General features: G+C 38.9%; 4 protein-coding genes across 4 annotated transcripts in view; 2 read left to right on the top strand and 2 right to left on the bottom strand.

Moving 5' to 3' along the window:
- Positions 1 to 553: 553 nt before the first annotated feature.
- LOC121897867 (NADH-cytochrome b5 reductase 2) lies at positions 554 to 9,016 on the top strand. The gene is made up of 9 exons (XM_042412640.1): positions 554 to 643; positions 865 to 1,011; positions 2,010 to 2,082; positions 2,577 to 2,683; positions 4,316 to 4,445; positions 4,701 to 4,784; positions 5,198 to 5,283; positions 5,409 to 5,508; positions 8,444 to 9,016. The coding sequence occupies exons 1-9, from the start codon at positions 641 to 643 to the stop codon at positions 8,614 to 8,616; spliced, it is 903 nt and encodes a 300-aa protein (XP_042268574.1). The 5' UTR covers positions 554 to 640; the 3' UTR covers positions 8,617 to 9,016.
- Positions 9,017 to 9,571: 555 nt separating this feature from the next.
- On the top strand, positions 9,572 to 14,786 carry poglut3 (protein O-glucosyltransferase 3). The gene is made up of 6 exons (XM_042412639.1): positions 9,572 to 9,894; positions 10,297 to 10,494; positions 10,990 to 11,273; positions 11,500 to 11,716; positions 13,546 to 13,742; positions 13,985 to 14,786. Exons 1-6 carry the CDS (start codon positions 9,657 to 9,659, stop codon positions 14,423 to 14,425), a joined length of 1,575 nt encoding a protein of 524 aa, XP_042268573.1. The 5' UTR covers positions 9,572 to 9,656; the 3' UTR covers positions 14,426 to 14,786.
- An 820-nt stretch (positions 14,787 to 15,606) lies between these two features.
- On the bottom strand, positions 15,607 to 18,260 carry rep15 (RAB15 effector protein). The gene is made up of 2 exons (XM_042411222.1): positions 17,912 to 18,260; positions 15,607 to 17,740 (listed from the first exon to the last, which is right to left on the bottom strand). The coding sequence occupies exons 1-2, from the start codon at positions 18,191 to 18,193 to the stop codon at positions 17,195 to 17,197; spliced, it is 828 nt and encodes a 275-aa protein (XP_042267156.1). The 5' UTR covers positions 18,194 to 18,260; the 3' UTR covers positions 15,607 to 17,194.
- A 3,322-nt stretch (positions 18,261 to 21,582) lies between these two features.
- Positions 21,583 to 24,501, bottom strand: part of ppfibp2b (PPFIA binding protein 2b) — an 84,674-nt gene continuing 81,755 nt past the window's right edge. Inside the window, exons 29-30 of the mRNA XM_042411221.1 lie at positions 24,130 to 24,195; positions 21,583 to 21,936 (exon numbers count right to left, since the gene is read on the bottom strand). Of these exons, the coding sequence (XP_042267155.1) occupies positions 21,874 to 21,936; positions 24,130 to 24,195 (129 nt within the window). The 3' untranslated portion in view covers positions 21,583 to 21,873. The remainder of the gene's footprint in view (positions 21,937 to 24,129; positions 24,196 to 24,501) is intronic.

Below are 24,501 nucleotides of genomic sequence, written 5' to 3'. Positions count from 1 at the left end.
GTTCAACAAACACTTGTTTTGGACTTTGAACTCATTCAAACATTGTTCATAGTTCTTATCCTCGGTTTAAGTTAACCTGAGGAAAGACTTCAGTCTGTTTAAGAAGTGCATTGTATGTTTTATGCACAGCCATCCAAGATCACCAGCTTTCAAACATATTACAAATACTTGTCATTTCTTCTGTGCAATAAATGAACTATTCTCTCTCCCAGAAGGTCTCAGCAGCTACAGTGTGTGTTATGTAACCTCTCTCGCTCTCCCCTCCCCTCTCCCAGTGGTGTGATCTCATGGCTCTGCTCCTCACTGCCTGTACACCACCTCTGTACTATGTAGTGTCATGATGGGATCTGTCCTCCTATTGGTGCTTTGAACAGTGTGTTACCTTTCCCCCAGCAGCAAGCCACGCCCCCTTGGGAGGCCCGTCACTATGTCTTTGTGTGTGTGTGTGTGTGTGTGTGTGTGTGTGTGTGTGTGTGTGTGTGTGTGTGTGTGTGTGTGTGTGTGTGTGTATGAGAGAGAGAGAGAGAGAGAGAGAGAGAGAGAGACCATGAGGCTATCATTTACTCTGTGGACTGGTCTTTCAGGCTGTGTGAGGAGAAGGAAGCTCTGACACACTTTGTTACATGTTAAAACTATCAACATGGTGAGAATGAATCTTTTATTTTATTTATCTTATTCAACATGTCTTTTTTCATTTATTCATGTTCTTAACAGTGTCATAGTAGAGGGTATAACTTATAAAACATGTTAAAACGGCAAAATGAAATGCACTAATGGAGAATGATATTATCTCTACAAAAATGGAGCAGCTTTTAGTTTTGTGCATTCTACGTGTCCACATTGTATGTGATTTCTGTCCTGCAGATCCCTGTGCTGGTGGCTGTTTCTGTGTTGGCAGTGACGGTGCTGTACTTCCTCCTGCGAGGCTCTGCAGGAGAGAAGAAGAAGACGCAGCCTGTCACTCTGCAGGACCCTGCGGTCAAATATCCTCTCCAGCTAATAGAAAAACAGGTAGGCTGCATACAAACACACACACACATACATACACGTATCAAAACAGTCTGTAGCTCTAGTGGGAACTGTACTAAGTTTGAAAAAATAACCCTGATGATGACATAATGGGACCTGCTCTTTAGATTTTGACCATGATTTTTTAAATCTGTTTCCTGTAAGTCTCCAAATACTATGGAAGTACAATACTAAATTGCTGGAGTGCCCCTTTAATTTTGTATAACACAATATTCAACTGCTATGTCATGAATACAATGCAGATAGATAATGTGAGGGAACAATGTAGCATATAACTCACTGCAGAAATTAAGATCTGAGCTTACATTTATAGTCTAGTTTATTTGCTACAAAAAACATGGCTGGCCAACAAAAAGTGTCAATCCACATGAAATTGATGAAACCCGGAGGTTAAACATTGTCATGTTTCGTTGGCCAACCACTGTTTTAGTTTTAATGTGTCACTATAACAGACAGATATAAGACATTAGTTAAATGCCCCATTTAGAGGAATGTTTGTACTGTATTGTTGTATATATTGTTTGTTACCAAAACTAATCAAAATCAAATCATCAATCTGTTGTGTAACTGAAGCTCATATGTGGGCTTTTTGAAGTAAAATACCTTAACACACAGTTTCCTGGTTAAATAGTTTTAAGGTTGGAAATAATGTATATGTCTGTAAAACTAAATGATGATTTCAATGAGTGAAATATTCAAACCCCAGACTCCATTATTTTTATGGCCGCACCATCACTTCAAATGGAAACATTTTGGATGTCTTGTGCTTTACTTTATACACTTTTATCCACAATTCAGACTGACTCTGGGATCTCCAAAGAATTCAAAATCAAGTTTTGTGGGTCTGGCTGCACAGTATGAGTTTGTAATGACTGACCCACCAACAGAACAGTGAAGTTTAATGTGTTTTAAGCCTGGGGATCCAATTTAGCAAGGTTATGTGCTCTCATGTTGATTTTGTTGTGTGTGTCCTTGTGTAGGAAATCAGCCATGACACAAAGAAATTTCGGTTTGGCCTTCCCTCTTCAGCTCATATCCTTGGACTGCCAGTAGGTACTGAAACACTAATTTTCTACCAGTGCTTTACTGTAAGATGATTCAAAGTATCTTAATGAGAACAAAGCATGATCAGCACACTGCAGCAGTTGTTCAATATTAATGTAAGTTTTCAGTCAGTCCTCAGTGTACTCCTCCTTATGAAGCTTTAGTATCTCGGCCTTAGACCTGCTGAGTTTTGGTCCGTCTTGATCTATGAATGAATCCACCAACTGAAGTGCAACACATCAAAGAATAGTAGGTTACATTTAGGGGACATAGATGTGATTAAGAACAATAAAAAGTCTTTCAAGAAAAAAAGTATATGCTGTTGTATTAGAGCTTTATTAGTGTCCCAAATTGCAGTGAAACATATCATAGTATTAGCTATTGAAAATAATGCTGTGGACGTGAACGAAGAGCCTAAATATAGTTTTTGAAATTCCTCATGCATTTCCCCCCCTCAAACCCACTCCTCACCTATCCTGACTCCTCTCTGTCCTCTGCACCAGGTCAGCATGTGTACCTGTCAGCCAAGGTGAATGGCAGTCTGGTGGTCAGAGCCTACACGCCAGTCTCCAGTGATGAGGACCAGGGATATGTCGACCTTGTGGTAAAGGTAATTAAAATTACTGATATATGACACATAACAACAGAAAACACCATGAATTGGCTCATAGGATTTTGTTTGGGTTGTTGTAGGTATCGGCTGTCTACCTCATTGTCTTTTTTGATATCTTATGTCAGTTGCACTTTTTATTAAGTCATCCTTTGTTAAGTATAGGTTGTAACTAATGGCTTTATTAATGACTTATTTTTTAAGCCATTCAAGCCATTAATATAGTTGTCAGGTTGTTAGAAAGTCATTGTAAAGGGTCATGATAATATTCCATCAAGTCTGCAGTTGAAAATGTTAAATGCTGCCAAAAAAGCTGCGAGCTTCCAAGCATTTGCAAATGCAGATTGAAAAGTAGCTGATGGTAAGCAGTTTTTGTTATGTCCTACTGCTCACACCAGTGACTTACCGTTTTTATGTGGCACACAGCAGCAGCACATGCCAGTAAAGATTCATCTTACACCAGTAACATAAAGTGTCTGTGTGCCATATGCCAGTTGAACAGCAGTGACATACCACAAGTCAAACATATGACACTAAAACACACCACATGCCACATAGCAGCATGTCATGATCAATAGTGGCATATGTCAGTAAGAATCAGTGGGAAGTGGTACATGACAGTGGAACATAACTGACATACTGTAACAGTGATATACCATACCATACCATACCAAATTGACACAACACTTGGTGTCACTCATGCTAGAGCAATATAATGGCTTATACTATAAATGGCTTACTATAAATTGCCATCATTAAAGCTATAAGTCAAAACCTTTGAACCCTTTATACAGGGTAGCTTATTAGAGGTTGTACACTTGTCTCATTGGCAGGACCCACAAAAAGGTAAAAATCTAATAAAGTAAATATCAAATCAATTTAAATATCTAATGTTTAAAAAAGGAGACTCATAAGACTTTAGCCTTAAAGCTGTTTTAATCAATAATTTCTTATTAGCAATGGATCCAATGACAATAACGTCACCCGACTAAGCAGTTCCTCACAGCTTGGAGCATTTTAGTGTCTTTCAGCTCATTGTTTTGGTTTTACAGCCACAACTTTACATTTTTTTATCAACTCTCATCACTCTTTCATTTCCAGCTGTAACAGGCAGCTGTATGAAAGATGCTAATGAAAAAACTCCACTGTACACTACCTGCTCAGCATCAAATAGCAACAAAGTTAGTGACTAACTGGTGAACATGGTGGAGCATTTAGCAGCTAAAGAGCAAGATATTTCTGTCATTAGTTGGTAGAAACCAAAACAGAGCTAAAAGGAGAGCAAATATTGGACTTACATTTGTCAGGTGGACGGAAAACACGATTCCACATTAATGCTAATCTAATGGAGGTCTAAATAAGCAATTGTTTGCTAACATGTTCCGCAAATCAGCTTTATAAGGTGGTAACACAATGTTGTGTTTACAGCTTGTTATGCTGAGACCAACTGGCCAAAAGAACATGTTAATAGTTTTAAGTGGATGTTTTGATATTTTGGATGCAGCTTGCCACAAAACAGAAACTCCCGCCCATTAAATTTACTAATTAGCAGGAAAACATCTTTTCAATGCCCTGAAGAGCCACTGATAGGCGATAAGATGAAAGACTAAAACTGTTCTGTAACATCTCCAGGTGTACTATAAGAACAGTCACCCCTCCTTCCCAGATGGAGGGAAGATGTCTCAGCACCTGGACAACATGGCTGTTGGAGACACCATTGACTTCAGGGGACCCAATGGACTGCTGGTCTATAAGGGGAATGGTATGGTGTGTGTGTGTGTGTGTGTGTGTGTGTGTGTGTGTGTGTGTGTGTGTGTGTGTGTGTGTGTGTGTGTGTGTGTGTGTGAAAAGAAAGAAGGAAAAATACAGAAAGAATAATGAAAGAATATTGAAAACACTTCCTGTATTTGTATATACTTACCCCAGCAGATGTCACTGTGGTACAATATAAGACTGTGTCTGCGCTGCTTTGGCCAAAAATACAAACTGACATTGAGACTTCTTCTCTTCTATTCAGGTCAGTTTTCCATCCGACCTGACAAGAAGTCAGAGCCGAAGGTTCAAAAGTTTAAGCACGTTGGCATGATCGCTGGTGGAACAGGTTCATTTACATTTCTTATGAATTATTGTAATTAATGCATTTATTGATTGAAAGGAACATCTCTGCAGAATGAAATATCCTGCTCTCTGAGAAAAAAGCGATTCCTGTAATTGCACCTATTGCCTGTTGTATTATATTATAGATTATATTTGTGTGTTGCAGATAGAGGGATTGTTACTGTATAGGTAAAAAGTGAACAGTTCTACAAGTTCTGTGGCTTTTCTCTCTTTTTGAGCACTTGTAGCTGTCATATAGTTTAACTTTCAGGTTCATTTGATATTTTCTTTGCAGCCCCACTGTTGACAATACCATATTATTGTGAAATGAGAAAAGGCAACATTTTTCCTCCTTGTCATCCCCTCAGATAGACATGCACATCCCCTGAGACTAACTGATGTCTTTTACCATCACAGGTATAACTCCTATGCTGCAGTTAATTCGCAGGATCACAGAAGACCCCAATGACAACACCAAGTGCTCTCTCATATTTGCTAATCAGGTCAGCTCTGTGCAAGACTGTATTGTTTTGGGAAAGCTTTCCTTGTGTCTCATTGGTAAATAGTATTACTGTACATAAATGAAAATGCTCTGGAGAAATAACATCTCTGTCACTTGCTGTCTCAGACTGAAAAAGATATTCTACTGAGGGAGGAGCTGGAGGAGGTGAAGAAGAACCATCCTGACAAAGTTAAGGTCTGGTACACGCTGGACAAACCTCCACAGGGTAAGGCAGCATTTCTTTAACTATGGACCTAACAACAAGGTGTCTGGTGGCTCACACTTCATACAAACTACCCTTTGTGATAAAGGTTTCACTGTGTAGTGTTTTAACATCAGATCAGGTGGTGGGTGCTGTTTTTCCATCACAAACAACTAAAGCTTACAGAGTTTCCTACAATGGCAGGTGCTGCAGGCAGTGGAAAAATGTTACCTCTGACCAAAGAAGCAATAGTATTTATGTGTAATGTGGACTTTAATGTGTAATGTGGCATTAAATTGAATTGTAAATTATTTTGAACACTAGCACTACAAAACATTTTAATGCACTGTGCAAAAAACCCTTATATTTTAAAGCTTCACTAATCAATATTTTTATATTAACAATTGGGATGCTTGTAGTGATAAACTCACAGAGAATTATCAACGACTCCACAGTTCCCCTCAGCTCTGCAGAGTATTTTAGCTTCTTTCAGCTCACTGTTTTGGTTTTATGGTCTCCAACTTTACTGTTTTGGTTCAGTTTGTCACTTTAATCAGTGTCATTTTCAGCTGCATCAGTCTTAAAAAACCCCTGAACGCTACCTACCCAGCACCTTAAAGCAGACAGACAAAGTGGCTAACTGGTGAACATAGTGGAGCATTTAGACATTTAACATATTCATTAGGTTGCCAGAAACATGACTTTACATGAATGTTAATGTCGGTTTGTATCTGCTGGATGTGTTAAAAGGTAGTAGTTTGCTTACATGTTAGCCGTATCATCTTTACAAATTTGTATGATTTTAAGTGGGCATCTTTATCAAGACTTTTGGTCATAGATTTAGGCGTCATGACACATTTTTAATAAAACAAGAAAAATGAATCCTAATGAAGTTAAATGATTCCACTTGTTGCCATATAGTTCCCCTTGTTTACTGATTTTCTTGTCAATGTCAGTGTCTTGACACAAAAACTGGGTAAGACTGGATGCACTAGTACAAGAAACTGCATTTGAGATTAAATGAAATGAATGAAACAGTATGCATTGGATAGAAATAAAATAATCTTACCTCACCTTTATAAATAAGGAGACTCAGTGAGAAACTGAATTAGTTTTTAAACAGACTTGTAGCCATGGCTCTAGAGATGGCAATGTTGGTCTGCCACCACAGCTTTGGTGCAGATTGAAATATCTCAACAATTATAGGATGGTTCCCAAAGGATGAATGCTATGACTTTCATGATCCCCTGAGTTTTCCTGTAACACAACCATGAGGTTGACGTTTGTGGATTTTGAGTGAAATGTCTATTTTGAACTGTTGAATTAATTGCGATAAAATTTGGTACAGATATTCATGTCCCCCTCAGTATGAATTGTCATAACTTTGGTGGTCCAATGACTTTTCCTTTAGTGCCATCATCAGGTCATGACTAAACAACTGCAAAACTAAGGACACACCCTCCAGCCTCAGCTGTTCTTTATCTTTAGTGCTAATTAGCAAATGTTAGCATGCTAACAGGCTACACTAAGATGGTAATCATGGTAAATGTTAGCACTGTCACTGTGAACATGTTAGCATGCTGACATTAAGATTGAATTTGAAGTACTGCTGTGCACAGAGCGTGACTGTAGACTTGTCTTGTTTGCAGTGCAGTTTTTTTTAAAGGTATCACAGTTGGGCTTAATTAATGTGACAATAATACTGTATATCAGTGTTTAAAAGTGCTGCACCTTTATAGAGCATTGAATAGCATGTGAACAAAACTCTAAAATGTGTCTTCTGGGCCTTATACATACACTTACATAACACCAACTCTTAAGCAAAATACAAAATATCACAATAAAAATGACATGTCTAGCTTTATATTTTCAGTCACACTGTCATTTGAATGGTCATTTCAAATTTAAAAGATTACTGAATTGAACATTACACCTTACTTCTTATAATATAGGACATGATGGAAACACTTTCCATGAATAGATTTATCATGTAACTATACAGGATATACATGTGAGTATTAGTGCAGTGGCAGGCAATATGAAACTAAATAAATCAGTCTCAAAGCCGGTTTCACTGTTGAATATTCAGAGCAAGTAACTGAGCAAAGACTCCTCAGCTGAAGAAAATCCCTGCAGGCCAAGCAGGGAGATATCTCCAACAAGGTGTTACAGTAGCTTAGCAAAACTCTCATGTCTTCGTTTGCATAATCCTTAAAGGGAACAGAAATTAATTAGCATAATATTGTTACATAATCTCTGTTGTCAAGGCCTTGAAAGCTGCTTGTATTCTGTCTTGTTGCATCTTCATTATTTCCACACAGAATAGAAATCGGCCCTTCATCATTATTCATTAGAAAAGGTGCACTTGCTCTTCCTTAGTAGTGTCATTATTTGGTTGCCCTGGAAGGAGGTATGGATGAAAGCACAGGTTGAAGAAACCTCTCGTGTTTCTTGTTATTAATGACTTCATTGAAACTATGAGCAGAAAACTTAATCTACACCCAGAGAAGATCAAAAACTAAGCAGATCATTTTATCACAGATTTGATTCTTTCTTTTCATGTCATGTCTTATCTGTGAGAAGAAGAGATCCTCCTTTTGGTTCTGCTCACCCTTCACCACTGCTGCTTCTGAGGCACAATGGAAAGAGAGATTAAGTAAAAATAATAGGAAGAAAAAGTGTTTCATATTTATTATTCTCTCGTGATTAAACCATAGATGTAACAGTTTGGTAAATCTTGTCACATTATGCTCACACAGAAACAGGATGGAGGCTCTTTTAGTTTTTTGGCTGTATGCATAAGAACTGTGTTAAAAGGGGAACTTTTTCAGAGAATCCATCGTGAATTAGTTTCGTAGCTATAAAAATAATTAAATAATGAGTTGCAACTGATTAAAAATCAGGTTCTCTGAGGTTGAAGGTCAAGCTGTCTTTATCTCTGTGTTGTCTTGTTCTCTAGACTGGCGCTACAGCTCAGGGTTTGTGACCTCCGACATGATCAAGGACCACCTCCCTGCTCCGTCCACTGATGTCCTGGTTGTCCTGTGCGGTCCACCACCGATGATCCAGTATGCCTGTCTGCCAAATCTAGACAAGCTGGGACACAAAACAGAAAACATCTTTGCATACTAATTTTGTGATTTACTATAAAACTGGTTTATTCTCTGTAATCATCCAGTCACAAAACAAAACCATATCAATGTATGAACACTACTGATGATCTAATACTATCCAACATCACAGGGGTATTATGTATGCCTAATGCTGATAAGACTACTTTTGTCATTTAAACATGTGTGATTTTCGATGTCATTGACACATTGACACTTGGTGCAAACCTGTACCATAAAATGTGTATGTAATTGCCATCAAAATGACCCAGTAACATAAATGTTCAAGAGACTCAGGTGTACTATACAGTATCAAACTGCCTCTCTGTGCTTACCTTTTATACAAGACAACTGTCACTTTTAAAATGAAACTTTTTGGGCTAAAATGTACATTTCTGTGAAATAAAGACATAAAAACTGAAGTTCCTCTTCTTTTCAACTGAAATTGTTTAAACACATCAGATAAAGTGTGATGCTTTGTCACACCAAGCAGCTAAGATCCTACTACTTCCCCAAACTGTGGCTCTAGAGATACATGAAGATCTGTTGAATGACAGCGGAAATATTACAATAGTCTATAACAGCGTGTGCTTAATTTATGGTAAATTATTTCATCCAGAATATCTTGTCCACTGCATTCAAACATTAAACTACAGAAACAGTAGCTCCAGATTTAGTAATACCTAATTGACAATAATAATTATAACACAAAGACTAAATAATCATGCTTTGTATTATTTTATTATTATTATTATTATTATTTTTAAACAAATGAGGTTGTTATCTGTAGTATCTGGTCAGGAACAGTCAGTTGAAAGCACCAGAACATGTGAGTAAGTAGACCTTGAGTGGGTGAGATTGTTTTGTCAATACTTCACAATATATACAGTATGTAGGTCTTTGGTGGTGCGTTCACAATCCTCAGCCCACATTCTCGACGTCCGTGAAGGCATCACCGGGTAATGGGCGTGTTTCTCTTCACCAACATGTCGGCGGAGGAGTAAAACTTTGCCGTCAATATTTAGTAAGTTTCGCCGTCCAGCTATCCGTTCTTGGAGGAATATGGTTTGTAAGCGCAGCGTTGACTTAGTCAAGCCTTTGCAGAGCGGTTTACTATGCAGGTTCATAGTTTTATGCGTATTTATTAGCGTTAACTTGCCGGTTTCTGACAGTGAAGGAATCAGTCCAGAGAGATGTCTCATCTGGGGTCCAGGGCTGAACCCCGACATAGTTTTACCAGTCCGCTTCTTCTTCATTCAGGCGGTCAACTCCAAAGGAGAAAACCTGACTTTATCTCCAGGTAAAACCATTATAAATACAGTGTGTGCTCATATTGTCATTATTGTAAATACAGCATCACTGAAACGCTAGTAGAGCGGTTACTGCCAAGGAATGTTAGCTAATGTCAAGCTAATTTCCTACTGCACCAGATTTAAAGCTTCAAGGCTATAGACGTATTTTGCTATTATAACAGTTGTCTTTTCAAGTTATTGTCGACAAGAGCATATCAATAGTCTAATTTTGAACCTACAAAACAGTTTTAGTGTTCATAATTCATCTTGGATGATCTCTAGCCTTGATACAAAAGACTCTTTTACAACCAAAATAATCAAATATATTAATGTTCTGTGTTTCTGTAATAAAGCTACAGCAGCCCTGTCAACAGGTCTGTCACTGAATGCTCTCCACTTATGTCGTTCAGGTAAAGACACATTTAAAGTGAAGATAAGTTCCCTGGATAATAATGAGCACATCCGTGTCCACGTCCCTCCACCTCTGGACAGAAGAGACGGCTCCTTCTTGGTGAGGTACCGGCTGTACAGCACGGCCCTGAAAGGCCTCAGAGTCCAGGTCCTCCATCAAGATGCTGCTGTTGCCAAGTCACCCTACACTGTACCAGGTGTGTTCTGTGTCATGCATTATAAACAGAGTGACTGAAGGGCTGAGTGGGAAGAGCACATGCACACTGTATCACCAAAGTGACCACATGTATGCACAATGAGTACTTACCATAAAAAGAGCCTGTCACTGTCGTTCGTATGCAAAATAAATGAACATCCTGGCATTTTATCATCATTTATAGAGGAAGTTATTTTGCAATTGTGCCTAAAGCACAAACATGTCACTTCACAATCTACCTCCAGTTCTTGTGATGAACATCAGATGCTTTGAAAAAATGGTGTGAGGAAATTGTTCATCATGCAAGTCCATCCTATCTCAGAAATTAGGCTTTACTACAACTTGTGAAACAAATCTGAAATGTAAAAATGCCGGTGCTTTGCAAAAGGGGAAAAAAAGGGGAAGTCACAAATGTCCCCTTGCTTTGAGTTTAGTTATTTCAGTGGGAACTGCAAGCTCTCTTATCTAACCCTGTTTTTTTATTTTTGATGCTCAGGTCCAGTCTATCATGAATACTGTGACTGTCCTGAATCTGATGCCTCCGTCTGGCAGGACGTCATGCAGTGTCCCGCTAAGGAGCCTCAGATTCTGGCGGACTTTAAATCTTTCCCAGCGGTCGACCTGCAGCAGCTCAGAGAGGAAGTGCCTCGCAGATTCGCAAATAGAGGAGGTATCATTCATTACACCATCATCAACAATCAGCTCTACCGCCGCACGCTGGGAAAATACACCGACTTCAAGATGTTCTCTGATGAAATACTGCTGTCTCTAACAAGGAAGGTGAGGATTGTACCACTGTTTTTGCATGTTTTGGCCACTATTCCTACAGCTTTATTCAAGAGACTGTTATGGTCTTATTTGACCAGAGATGCACGTTATGATCAGGAATATTTGTCATAAAAGCACCCATGTTTCATTAATGACAAATTACCTTTCTGTCAGAGCCATGTGACATCACTTGATTACTGACTTCTGTTGTCCTGGGATCTTTAATCTGCTGTTTAAGGTGAGGGTGCCTGATGTGGAGTTTTACATCAATGTTGGCGACTGGCCGTTAGAGACCAGGAGAGCGGATGCCAGTCCCGGGCCTGTTCCAGTCTTGTCTTGGTGCGGCTCTACAGAGACACGAGACATTGTCCTCCCCACCTATGAGGTCACACACTCCACTCTGGAGACCATGAGAGGTGTCACCAATGATCTGCTGTCTGTCCAAGGCAATACAGGTAAAACACACACACACTCCCTAGCCACTGTGAGGCTTGATGTAGCAGTGACGTGATGCCCTGTCTGTATAAGTTACCAATCCGTATATGGGGACAAAGTTCATACATTTGTTCCTGTACTGCCAGGTAGTTAGCATTCCTCTTTAAATACAAATCACTCTTACTGACAAGTTCTGAAGGTCGGTGCAGCCATCTTTTCTGCTTGGAGCCAGGACCTTCTAGTTAAGGAGTGCAGGGTGTTGTGTTTCACACTTTGGAAACACGCTGCGCCACCTCGGACTAAAGCCAACGCTAGCTTACAGGGAACACCGAGCGCTGCACATGTGAGCTAATGTTAGCTACTTTAGCCAAATTGTGCCAACAGGGCAGGTATCATTATCAAGTAACATTAAACTCACTGAGATATTGCTACAGTAATCTCTGACCTTAGTAAGTCCTGGAGTCAGGGAGAGCAGCAGGTGAGCCAACTGTCAGTCACAGCTGTCAATCAACGCCCACACAGCAGACATCAAAGCTACTGTAAGTCTTCAAATCTTACGAATGGAGCAATGATTTCTAAAATAACCACCAGCACACTTATTAGAAGGCTTGAATTTGACGATTGAGACCAAAATGAATCATTGAAAAAAATGATTGACTTAGTATTTCTAGAGAGAAGTTGTCGCTTTTTGAATGGGAGTCGATTGGAACCAGGGATTTTTGGGAGCCTCGCTACTGTCGGTGGCATTACAATTAAATAAACTTCCACAGTGCCATGATAGTTACCCCTTGGTTCAGGTTGACCAGATGTTTTGTCTGTCTGCAAGGGGGAGCTACAGGGTTCAGTACTGGGCCCTCTGGTGTGAAAACTGGACATAAATTATCTTTCTTTTGACTGCAGCAACTCATTATTATGTGTTTTTTTTCTTTTGTTATCATGAGTTTTTTTAGTTGTCTAGAAAAAAAGTGATGTACCTCTTCATATTTATGCATGCCCAAACTTACTTAATTTTGATTACTATTGACAACTCCTCCTTAAAGTGCCTTAGATTCACACTGAATTACAGTTTGTCTTTGCAGTACACTGTATATTAATTGATTAATCACTCAGTCAATCAGGAGAAAATGAATGGGTGACTATTTTGATAATCGATTTATGGTTTTAGTCATTTTTCAAGCTTGAGGTCTATTTTAAAATAGGTCCTGTTTTACATTTGAAGCTAGAAAACGTTCTTAAGTGGCCACGTTCTTACCTCTATTACTGTTGATCCTCAAGATTCACCATTGGCTTTAATCCTTACACTCACCAGTGTGTTTTGTATGAGAAAGTGCACTGACCAGTCAATTAACAATTCATAGACAAATCCACTGATAGTTTTGAAATTAAATCAAGAGTCCATCCTGATTAATTAGATGCTCTTCTTAGTATATAGATTTGTATACCGTTCTACATTCTCCCACAGCTGTATTTGCAGTCATTCCTTGTGTGTGTGGTTTTGCCTTTTCATCAGACTTGTGTAAGAAGAAGTGGCAGTTGATGAATGTAAACAAGTGAGGGGAAGTAGCCACCCTCACTCCAGGTGTATGTTGTCTTTATAGTACAAGTGAAAACCCTGGAAAATATTATGTAACTTGTTGTAGGTACATACAATTTCTCCACACAGCTTGTGTCTATGGGAAAACAAGAAGTAGAAGTGTGTGCAAAGTTTTATGCACCAGTGCAGATGGAATATTCAGTTATGAACCGTATGTGTAATAATTTATGAAAGCTGATGCTTTTAGAGCTTTTAGGACCACATATCTTCTCGGTTCCTGCCGTCTTTGGTAACATTTGGACCGCTTCCTTCCAGGGCCTCCTTGGGCTAACAAAACAGATCGGGCATTTTTCCGTGGTCGGGACAGTCGCGAGGAGCGTCTTCAGCTGGCCTCTCTGTCCAAGAAAAATCCTGAGCTGTTGGACGCAGGAATCACAGGATGGTTCTTTTTCAGAGACAGGGAGAAACATGTAGGCAAGGCACCGCTTGTTGGATTCTTTGACTTCTTTAAGGTGAGGAGAACATGTATAAGTAAATACTTGTATTCTAATGTACCGTATATCATTTCTATCACAAAACTTAAAGCTACAATGTGCAGCTTTTCTCCTTGAGACAGGAAGAGCCTTGTCGTTCAGGCCATCTCCTCTTTTGGCCAAGTTCTTGTCCCACATGACAAGAACTAGCTGTTTATACTCAGAAACAGCATGTAAGGACACTTACACATTTAAGCATTTACTGTTTCATCTCTCTTCAGTACAAGTACCAAGTGAACGTGGATGGAACGGTGGCAGCGTATCGGTTTCCTTACCTGATGCTCGGGAACAGTCTGGTTCTAAAGCAGGACTCGCAGTTTTATGAACATTTCTACAGCCATCTCAGAGCTGGCACTCACTACGTCCCTGTGAAGAGAAACCTGTCGGACCTGTTGGAGAAAATCAAATGGGCCAAAGAGAATGACTCCGAGGCACAAGAGATTGCCAGAGCGGGTCAGGCAGCGGCCAGAGAGTTGCTGCAGCCCAGCAGACTCTACTGTTACTACTACAGAGTACTGCACATGTACTCAGAGCGGCAGACAGGACAGCCAACACAACATGCAGACATGGAGCTGGTGCCTCAGCCGGACGACCACACTGCTGTGTGCAGATGTGAGCGCAAAAGCCAGAAAGAAGAAACGATTGTGAAGGATGAACTATGATGGACACTGTCTTTAGTCTTTAATGAATGTCATTTCTCTCTCAAACATTCCTGACATGGAAGGAGTGAAGAAAATGTGAATTTCACTGATTACCATGTAACACTGTTCCATCTTGGGCAGTAAAGAAAGTTTGAACCAGCAGGATGTCTCTCTGATATTATAATTTCACACAAAATAGTTCTGTTTTTTGTGTTGTTTTGGTACTTTTTGTAAAGCTCTGGTTAGTAATGCAAAAACCTGAAGATATAATTACTGTTTTGTAAATGTGCCTTTGCATGTTTTTCAATGACAAGCATTAGATATTTGTATACAGTTTTATCTTAAAATACATTCTGAAATAAATCTTATTTTTGAGAGTTTACTGAAAAGTCCTTATTGAACATAATAAAACTTTCATTTTTGTTATTGAGGTTTTTCCTATAATCACTAACAAGTACATCACAGCAGTTAAAGAGTACTGTACGTACAGTTGGTGCTACAGGGTCCATACATATGGGGTTAATGACAGAAACTGTTCTGTTAAATCATTCATCAAGAATAACACAACTTTTACTTTTTCTCCCAAAAAATATGTTTGATTATAGTAAAACAAAATCAGTAACTGGGACTGTATCACTCACAACCTCCACTCAGGCAACTTCTACAGTTTTCTGCTGAACTTGTATTTTGACTTACTGCTCTTGGTTCATTTGACTTCATATCGTGAATGCAGATGAGACACTAGTACACACACCTTGTGTACTCTCTTAAGGTTAACCTGTAATTTTCTTCCAATGTGCATATTACAGCCCTCTTAAAAATGTTTAGCTGTAGTTTGGTATTTAGGTGCTGACAAGAAGTCAGCACCTGGAATAATTTACCCCTTCAATTTATACACACAAGAAACATACTTTTCAATTCAAATCATTTATCAAAATTAAAACACAACAACAATACACACAGCACCAGAGTAATCTAGATAAAGTAAATATGTTAATATTTAAATTACAAATATAGTGTGACAATTTAAGATGTACAGTAGTTACAATTTACATTCAAACATTTTGATGTATTTCACTCGTGAGTAAAGTATTGCTTTTGTTGATGAATGATAAAAACAAATATTTCCCCCTCCTGCCCCCTTGCTATATATGGGAACATAATTTAAGAAGACAAGAAAAACAAAAGAGTAAGTTTTCTAACCCTCTCCAAGTTATATCTATATCATAGATTTTCCATGCAATTATGTCTGTGTTAATAAAATGACTTCACTAGCTACTCTTCCACAAACCTAATACTCTCCTTACAGAAACAGTACATTCATTATTGGTTTTAACTCACTGCAGAATGTGCCACAAATTTTTGAAAAAGTAAAGCGATTTCAGTTAAAAGTACTCATACATAGAACAAATGTTTCTCTTCCAAATTGTAGAATAGTTTATGCTAAAATGTTGCTCAAGCTGCTCAGTGTTATATGCACCACATCTCTGTGAACGACGCATCGACTTGGTTCACATTTACATGTTGTCTTGGCACAGTGAGACTTCTATGCAAATGTATCCACTGAAGTGTCAAGTCATTCTTTGGTTATTGTCTCTAAAAAACACCTTCCCATTCACTTGGAGTTTGCTAGACATGCAGGTAAATACAGTGACCTACTACCATCAGGTGAACTCCGTCTTTAAGCTGGTTTGAGTGTATGCATCTTGGGTTACAGCACAATAGTTTATACAATTCAGTTCTTTCCTCCAAGAAACTGTAAAAGGGTATTGAGTTTTGTTATAAATCATATTTAAAAGACCTTTTCTCATATGGAAGGAATTTTATTTGTATCTGCTACAAACATGAGTTCCTGAAGTTTGTTTTTCCTTCCATGTGATGACCCTTTTCTTCAAGAGCACCCTCGTTTTTCTTGAGTTTATATGATAAAGACAGTCCTCGAGCACAACACTACCTGTATTTCACAAGTTTTGACCTTTTTTCATATTTGACCAGTCACAGCTGGAAAACCACAGGTGTAACTAATGACATTAACAACAACTCTGTTCCTTTTACATGCAGCAGTGAGTTGTACAAGCAAGGCCCCTTGTGGAAAAGCAGATCAATAGAGTGAAGACATCATTAATGTTATTAGTGACACCTGTGTTTGGCAAAATGTCCACTGTGAGAAGGTTTTGTTAAAAAAAATCTAAATGCTTCGGATAAACTGATTTTAGGGGGAATCCTTGACCAAATATGTATTTGGAGGGTGTTTATTTGAACATACTTAGAAGATAATTCCACATATTTTAAACCTTTGGTATAACTTCCCTTGTTTTTTGCCATCATGTAGTTCAGAGTAAAATGCACATGGTGAAATTTACACTGTAAAACACAATCTCTAACAGTCAAATCCAAAACCCACTAAAACTTTTTAGAAAATTTTTTGAAGTGGACTAATCCAAACAGCGTAAAACCTTTCGGCTCTGTTTGTTCTTTTGTTTGAATGTCGTGTTTAAATCCATTTATGAATTCACCTTTTGAAAAACAGGACTCTTAAGTAAACAGCAGAAAGCTCTAAAGTGGTTACAAAGTTGTACACAACCGGTCTTAATGATGGCAAAAACCAGGGTGAAAATGGCCAGAAGGTTCTTTCAAATACCTCCTACTTTATCAAATTCAGCATCTTGGCAGATAGGAGGTTGTTTCTCAAGAGACGCATCAACTGCCTCCTAATTTCTACCACATAAAGTTTATTACTGTGTCATTTTATCAGGTTATTTGCCATTAAATGTTATGAGTCCCTTTGGTTCAGCTGAATTTAATCATGAGTGTGAGAGAGTCCCCCTCTTTCTTGGTGACTATGGCCTGCATCATTCCTGTAGGCGTATGGAGATACCTTGAGCCTTTGAAGAAGTTCTCAATAAAAGCTCTGTCAATCTTGTTGCACTTCCCGATTGCCGCCTCAAAGTTATTGCTGAGGACACCGTAGATATTCCCTGTGTCACTTTTCTTCCCAAAGAACAAGAAGAGGGCGTAGCAGTCCTTGCCGATGGAGGTGCAGAAGTCTACCATCCTCTCATACATGTTCTTGTTGCTGGATTCCATCTGGGCCATCTGGACGGACTCACTGCAGACCTCCGGGTTGACGCTACCCTCATTGGTGCCCTCCCTCTCAGGCAAGTGCAGCACCTGCACGGCAATCTGGATCCGAGGGTTCTTGGTGGGCTTCTCCAGCAGGGCCCACACCCAGTCAGCCCCCAGGAGGATGCGTTGCTCAGGCGTCATGGCTGTGCAATTGAAGATGTCCGTCATGTTAAGGTTGACACTCTGGGAAATGTAAGTCATCAGGAAGACCTGTGGGAAAACAGCAAACAAGTATTAAACTATTTGATCCCTCCAGTTTGACAACAATCGAAGTATGGACACTACCAGTCAAAACTTTGGACACACTTTCTCATTCAAGTGAATTGGAGGGTGTGTCCAAACTTTTCATTGGGACTGTATATCAAAGTTCAAGGTAGTTACCTGAGTGAGCACCTCGGGGCTGGGGTGGAACTTGTCCTCCGGGTCCTTGAAGAGAAGGTACTCCTGGGTTCTAGATGAGGCGGCTGAGATGCAGTCATTGAAGAGAGGTATGAAATCGTTGGGCTTGGCAACGGGGGCCCTCCTTAGCGTGGAGAAGATGCTCGGTCCAGGAGATGTGTTTTGATAGTAGGGGGGGCAACTGGAGGTGTCGCGTTTGAAGGTGGAGTGGAAAGTGACGTTCTGGAAGGGCCTAGAAGAGCGTTTGCTGATGGTCTGCCCCATGGTGGAGTGATGCCGGAGGGCGGGAGATCAGAGGGTGGTCTCCCTAATACACTGGAAAGAAGAGTAGAAGATAGTCTGTAATCTCAAATGAACATATGGTTGGTAAAAGATGAATTTAGTAGTTTGATAGTTGTGTTGCTGAGGTACAAAGGAGAACCACCATTTGTGTAATGTTACTGCCAATGCAAACTCAACATTTACTGCTTTACTGCTTAAAATTAAAAGCTTTTAAATGACTAAATAACAGGAGACTTTTATTGTGAAGAATTTACAGGAAGTGAAACATGTTCCTCACTGAATTAGCAGAGCTTTGATAGTGGCACTAAAAACCAGTCGAATAACAACGTGGACATATTTGGAGCTATTTGTTCAGCGGATCAATTAGAAATAATGCAGGGAGGAATAGTACAAGCAGAAACAGCCACAGTGATGATGATGTTTGATGAAGAGCTGCAGATGACCAGCACACCTCCAACAGGTAAACAACTTACTACTTTACTGTGCTATGCATATGCATAAAATGTTGGAAACTTCAGAGCAGTCTGAAACCGGTGCTTTTTGGTCACAGGGATTACTTCTATATACATTTTTCTCATTATTTAAAACATCGGCCACTTTTAACATGAACATCTGACATTGTGACATTATATATATAACTGAAAATAAGGAAAAGCATAATAGGTCTCCTTTAACAGTTAAAAAAGTCAATGCACATTAAAAATCTACCAATCTTCTGCACACCAATTCAGTAGGAATACTATGATCTGTGATATCTCCCAACAAGCTTTACAAATGAATATAGATACTCACCAGGATGAGTCTGGAAGTTTCTGCAGTTCCAAGTCCACTACCTGCCTTCCGCTCCTCTCCCCTGCCCTGCTAAGATACACAGTGTGTTTGTGTGTGTGCGTGTGTGTGTGTTGGTATATGTATGTGGAGCTCAGTCTTCACTCTACTGACGTGTACAAGACTTAGTAGAATAGAGGATTTTCTGTGACAGACATGAAGTTTCAGAGGGGAGTTGCTGACAGTGTTAGCATAGGTGTGGTGTTTATAACTAAGTCAAATTTTAGGTAAGTCAACAAAAGACTCATCTTACCAGTTAACTGTGAGCTGCAGCTTGTAGACTGGGGTAAGCCTGAGGGGTTCGATTGTTAAACAAAGCACATAACTGTCTTTTCAGTAGGAAACGCAAATAAGGACATGTAGGTTGGCTCAGAAGCTTGTCGTTTGGCTCTATTGTCATGCCACATTAGAGGATGAGGGGGGAGGTTCACTTTAAATTCCTAAAAAGGGGAGAACTGGTTAGGAGGGTTTTAAATGTTAAGTCTAATATTAAATTCCAGCATAAAACCTGGTATTTATGTTTAAAAGATTAATGACTTTTTTACTCTGTCAGTGTGTGCATGCATGTACCTATATATACACTGTCTGTATATGCGCTGACTGTGCTTACATTAGCAAAATTTTACTTTCAATCACCATACATGAGCTACTGCATTACCACTCCAGAAGCAGAGGATACAGTCTGTCAAAGTGCTTTTATTTTATCAGTCAAATATCACAATCTACTGCCCTATGGAACCATTTTGTTGTCATTTGTGCAGTCATACATATTTTCTAAAAGTATAGGTTTTATTTCATCCCTAAATGGACAGGGTGAGTTATACTAATACAGACCTAAAAACAGTGCTGTACCAGAGATTATAGGGGAGAACAGGGTGAACTGAATCATAATTTGTGCTGATATCAGACAAAATGTTCTCATCATGTTGAAATTGTTGAACATTCATGCAAATTAAAGCCCAGCCAATATGATCTTTTGTAGCCAGTTTAAAAGTTAACAAAATACAATAAATATACATCAGCCAATATTCTTTTTTTTTTTTTACATAAACACACAACATAAAACATATTTTTAATAGTTACACCTTAAAGCAGCATTAAGGGATTTTTTGGTCACTTGGGGGCAGCAGAACAAGCTGAGAACACAACATTGACATATTGTCAATCTAGACAGTTGACGCGTTAGCAAACAGTTGCCTATTCACACATCCAGCAGATACAATGCAACATTTATCATTCATTTGATGTCATGCTTCTGTCCACCTGACAAATTTAAGTTCAATATTCACACTCAACTGCTGAGAGAAATATCTGGCTCTATAGCTGCTAAATGCTCCACTATGTTCACCAGGTAGCCAACAAGTGCACAGTGGTTTTTCGAACTTCTTCCCTCAAAACAGCTGTCTGCTGCTGCTGGAAATGAGGTTGATGAGAGAGCTGAGACTGCACCAAAACAGTAAAGTTGTAAGTTGTAAAGATGCTAAAAAGCTCTGACCTCATTTGATCCATTTTTAAGTAAAAATATTGATTAGTACAACTTTAAATTTGTTTTAAGCAACTTTTGACTTGTCAGTGCTTTCTGGTAGGAAAGCTATTTCATTAGTGACACGGTTTCTTGGCATTACAATACTGCAGTAAAGTAAAGCCATCTTTAATATCAGCCATGCTGATGTATTGGTCAAGCTCCGATGGTAATAAATGCATTTCCAGTATCCCCATAATTTTTTACTCTCACTTGCTGTAAAAGATCCTGTCATTCACAAATGCCATACATCACCATATCTGACTGTCAATCAACTTTCTTTCAACATTTTACATATCAAACAGTTGTTCGATGCTAATCTTTAAAAATTACTGTGATTCTGTCTTTCTGTCTTCACACTGATCTGTGCTCTGTCCCTGTACATTCAACTGAGGAGCTCTCATCATCTACAAATCAACTTTCAGTCTGGCCTCCATTTGTTACACTTATGCTTATAGTCTTGTGCACTCGTTCAGCACAGATTCCAGAAAAAGAAATTACACTCTGCATATCATATGACTGCCATTAAACAGGGACGGCTCATTTGACCCTGTTCTCCCCTTTGATATTTCAGCACAGTATATACAGTACACAGTGGTCATTGTGATCATTAGAGGGTAAATTGCATAGGGAAACATGGCAAGCAGTAAAAAATTCTTATGAAGCTCACTTCATTATAATAAAAATAAAGAAACTGAAAAGTAATTTGACCTTTCTGTAAGCAACCCTTGACCTTTATTTTCCACATTGTGTAAGTCCCCTGTATCTACAGTGTGACTGTAGGTGTTACATGAGGTATCAGTGGCTAGTAGAAGTACAATGCATTCAGAAAATATTCAGACCCCTTCACTTTTTTCACATTTTGTTATGTTGCAGCTTTATGCTAAAATCATTTAAATTAATTTTTCCCCCATCAATCTACACTCAATACCCCATAATGATGAAATGAAAACAGAATGTAGAAACATCTCAAAGATGATCAAGACAAATGGAAAGCACCTGAGCTAAAATCAAGTGTCATAGCAAAGAGTCTGAATAATCTAAAATCCTGTTTTTGCTCGTAATGGGTTACAGAATGTAGATCGATGAGGGGGAAAAAATTAATTAAATTATTTTAGCATAAGGCTGCAACATAACAAAATGTGAAAAAAAAAAGAATGACTACTTTCTGAATACACTGAAGATGTAACCCACTCCACACTGCAGTGTTAGGCTGGGGCTTGAGGTACAGTTCAGGTATGTGATTGGCTGCTACAGGTCTCTGTGGTGGATTGACAGCATTAGTGAGCCAACAGCGTCAGGTCATTGTCCTTCAAACTAGCGCCATCTGAGACCGCCTCAGCTCCTTCCGCAGCTCGTCTCGGCTGAGCAGGTACTGGAAGCAAAGCATCATGGGAGTGGCAATGAGTTAGAGAGCTTGGGAGTTGGTCTTAACCACTGAGCTAGGATCAGTTATCACATTTAGTTTCTGTAAATTTGGGTATATTAGAAAAACAAATGAGACCAGGAGAGACTTTTATTTTGTGTCATATTGCTTCTTGGTAAGACAGCTTTTCCAGAACAAACAGAGCTACATTTTAAAAGTCTAACTTAAGAGGCAACATCAGGTTCATGACAAGGACTATGGACAAGGACTACAAGGACTATATGTCCCGACACAGGCCTTGTTTGTTAATAGAAATTATACTGCTTATGTTTAAAAATACTACATACTGTATAACATGCTGTATAGCACCTTTTGGGATGTACAGTATGAGAACTGATCCAAAATCAGAGTCACACCAGCTTCACTGCAGAATAAGCAACAATAGACCTTTTTCACAGCAGATATTCTGACTTGTCATAGCAGGAAAAGCACAGGTGGAACTAATAACATTGATGATGCGCATTTACTCAAGTACTCCACTTAAATACAAGCATCTCCATTTTCTGCAGCTTTATACTTCTACTCCATTACATTTTTAGGGAAACATTTTTACATACTACACTATATTTGACAGCTGTAGTTACTTTGATGATTCAGATTTTCCATAGAAAACATAGGTATTGGTATTATACATATCTACCATACATATTCAATGACCCAGTGTTAATCATTTAATGTAATATATACAGTATATAATAACACACAAACTTAGACGGGGCCAGTCTGTGTAATGACTACTTAATTTTATACTTAAAGTACATTTTGCCAATATTTGTTCTGTACTTAGGTGAAAATGTGAATGCATGTCTTTCTGGTATTACTACTAGTACTTTTACATTGTGGCAGTACTACATTGACTTAAAGGGATTTTTGGAAAATATGCAGATTTTTACTAATCTGCTCTTGCGGAGTTAGATGGGAAGATCAATACCACTCTCATGTCAGTGGGTAAAATATGAAGCAACAGCCAGCAGCTGGTTAGCTTAGCATAGCAAAAAGAATGAAAACAGGGGGGAACAACACACCTGGCTGTTCATATGACAATATCTGCCTACCAGCAACTGTAAAGCTCACTAATAAACTCATAACATCTTGTTTGATTAATCTGTATGAAAACCCAAATGTAAATACATCACATCATGGTTTTATGGGGGGTTGTGTGTTCGATTATTTCTTGGCCTGGCACAAAATTTTTTTGACCTTTGGTCAGAGCCAGGTTAGTTTCCAACTGTTTCCAGTCTTTATGCTAAGCTAAGCTAAGCGTCTCCTTGCTGTAGCTTCATATACCAGTAGTATTAATCCTCTCATCTAGTTCTATGCAAGATATTACTCTTTTAGGTAAAACTTTTACCTAAAAGAGTAGTTTGACATTATCTGTAAAAGGTCTGAGTACTTCTTTCACCACAGTGGGCAGTAAGCCATACCAGTGATCCAGCATTTACAATACATGACCCTGGAACTGGTGAAGCTACATGGAATGCTGCCATCATTAATTTTATTAATCACATTAATTGTGCTTTTCATGCTGCGATGTGAAAAGGTCTATCATTTTATTATCTGTCAGTTTGATTCAGGCTCATAGCCTTTTTAGTACCATTGAAGCTCAGTGTCATTGTTTCAACAATAATATAAAGATTTAATTCCACAATGTCATGTATTCCTTTTGAAAAAAAAAAGGTCTTTGAAACAATAAATAAAGTGAAGATGATTTCTTCAGTTAGACTTAAAATATTTCACTTGAAATTAAACTCTTAAAAGTGTAATGAAACTGACATTTATTAAACATTTTTCTCGAAGCTCAACTGGTCCACATGAGATGTTGCATTAGGCTGTTACTCAGAGGTGGTTTTACACGTTTGTTATGCCTCTGCGGTGAATCACTAAGACGACTTCACAACAGGAGCTGCAATCTGCCTGATAACACCAAGTAATAAAATACCAGCGAGCATGTTTCACACTTGAAGTTGTTTTCAAATTTACACTTAGACCTGTGGTGCTTTAATGTTTTTTCTCCCTCAGATTAAATCCAGTTTTCCACTTGAGTGACTCAAATGTCTCTTACAGCCAATGCAGAGCAGTTATTTGGTGAGTGAATCAGCTGCACAGGTTGTTAGTCAGCAGCTTGTGTGTGTTGGTGCTTACTGTGAGGTTGTTGATGCTTTCAGACAGAGCTTCTATTTGCAACATGGTGCCCTCTGTGATCGCCATCTGCAACACACACACACACATACACACACACACAGATCTCATGAACCCAGGACAAGTCACGATTACAGACGTACTTTCAGTGAAACGATGATGAGTTTCTCAGGTTTTAGTATATGGCAATAAATTACTGACTGGAGGGATGTATGAGGCTTGTACCTGCAGCTGCATGCTGAGCCATACTCAAACATGGGTTACCATGGTGATGGTCAGCAGCCATCTGGGGGGAAGCTGGTGTCATAAACAGCCATGACAGCCACCATGATGGTGAGGATGATGATGATGGAAGCAGGTTAGTGGTTGATGCTG

Source organism: Thunnus maccoyii, chromosome 5 (genome assembly GCF_910596095.1).
Source record: "Thunnus maccoyii chromosome 5, fThuMac1.1, whole genome shotgun sequence".
In the NCBI taxonomy this organism is placed as follows: Eukaryota; Metazoa; Chordata; class Actinopteri; order Scombriformes; family Scombridae; genus Thunnus; species Thunnus maccoyii.
The sequence above is the reverse complement of the archived record's forward strand: the minus strand, read 5'-3'. Positions and strand labels throughout refer to the sequence as shown.

Bases quoted from the DNA above. Each gene is read 5' to 3' on its own strand.
- LOC121897867 (XM_042412640.1), top strand. The intron at 2,684-4,315 runs GTAATTAAAATT...TAACATCTCCAG, and splicing joins ATGTCGACCTTGTGGTAAAG to GTGTACTATAAGAACAGTCA. The intron at 4,446-4,700 runs GTATGGTGTGTG...TCTTCTATTCAG, and splicing joins GCTGGTCTATAAGGGGAATG to GTCAGTTTTCCATCCGACCT.
- poglut3 (XM_042412639.1), top strand. From the start codon at position 9,657: ATGGTTTGTAAGCGCAGCGTTGACTTAGTCAAGCCTTTGCAGAGCGGT. The intron at 10,495-10,989 runs GTGTGTTCTGTG...TTTGATGCTCAG, and splicing joins GTCACCCTACACTGTACCAG to GTCCAGTCTATCATGAATAC. The intron at 11,717-13,545 runs GTAAAACACACA...GCTTCCTTCCAG, and splicing joins GTCTGTCCAAGGCAATACAG to GGCCTCCTTGGGCTAACAAA.
- rep15 (XM_042411222.1), bottom strand. From the start codon at position 18,193: ATGGGGCAGACCATCAGCAAACGCTCTTCTAGGCCCTTCCAGAACGTC. The intron at 17,741-17,911 runs GTAACTACCTTG...GTTTTCCCACAG, and splicing joins GCCCCGAGGTGCTCACTCAG to GTCTTCCTGATGACTTACAT.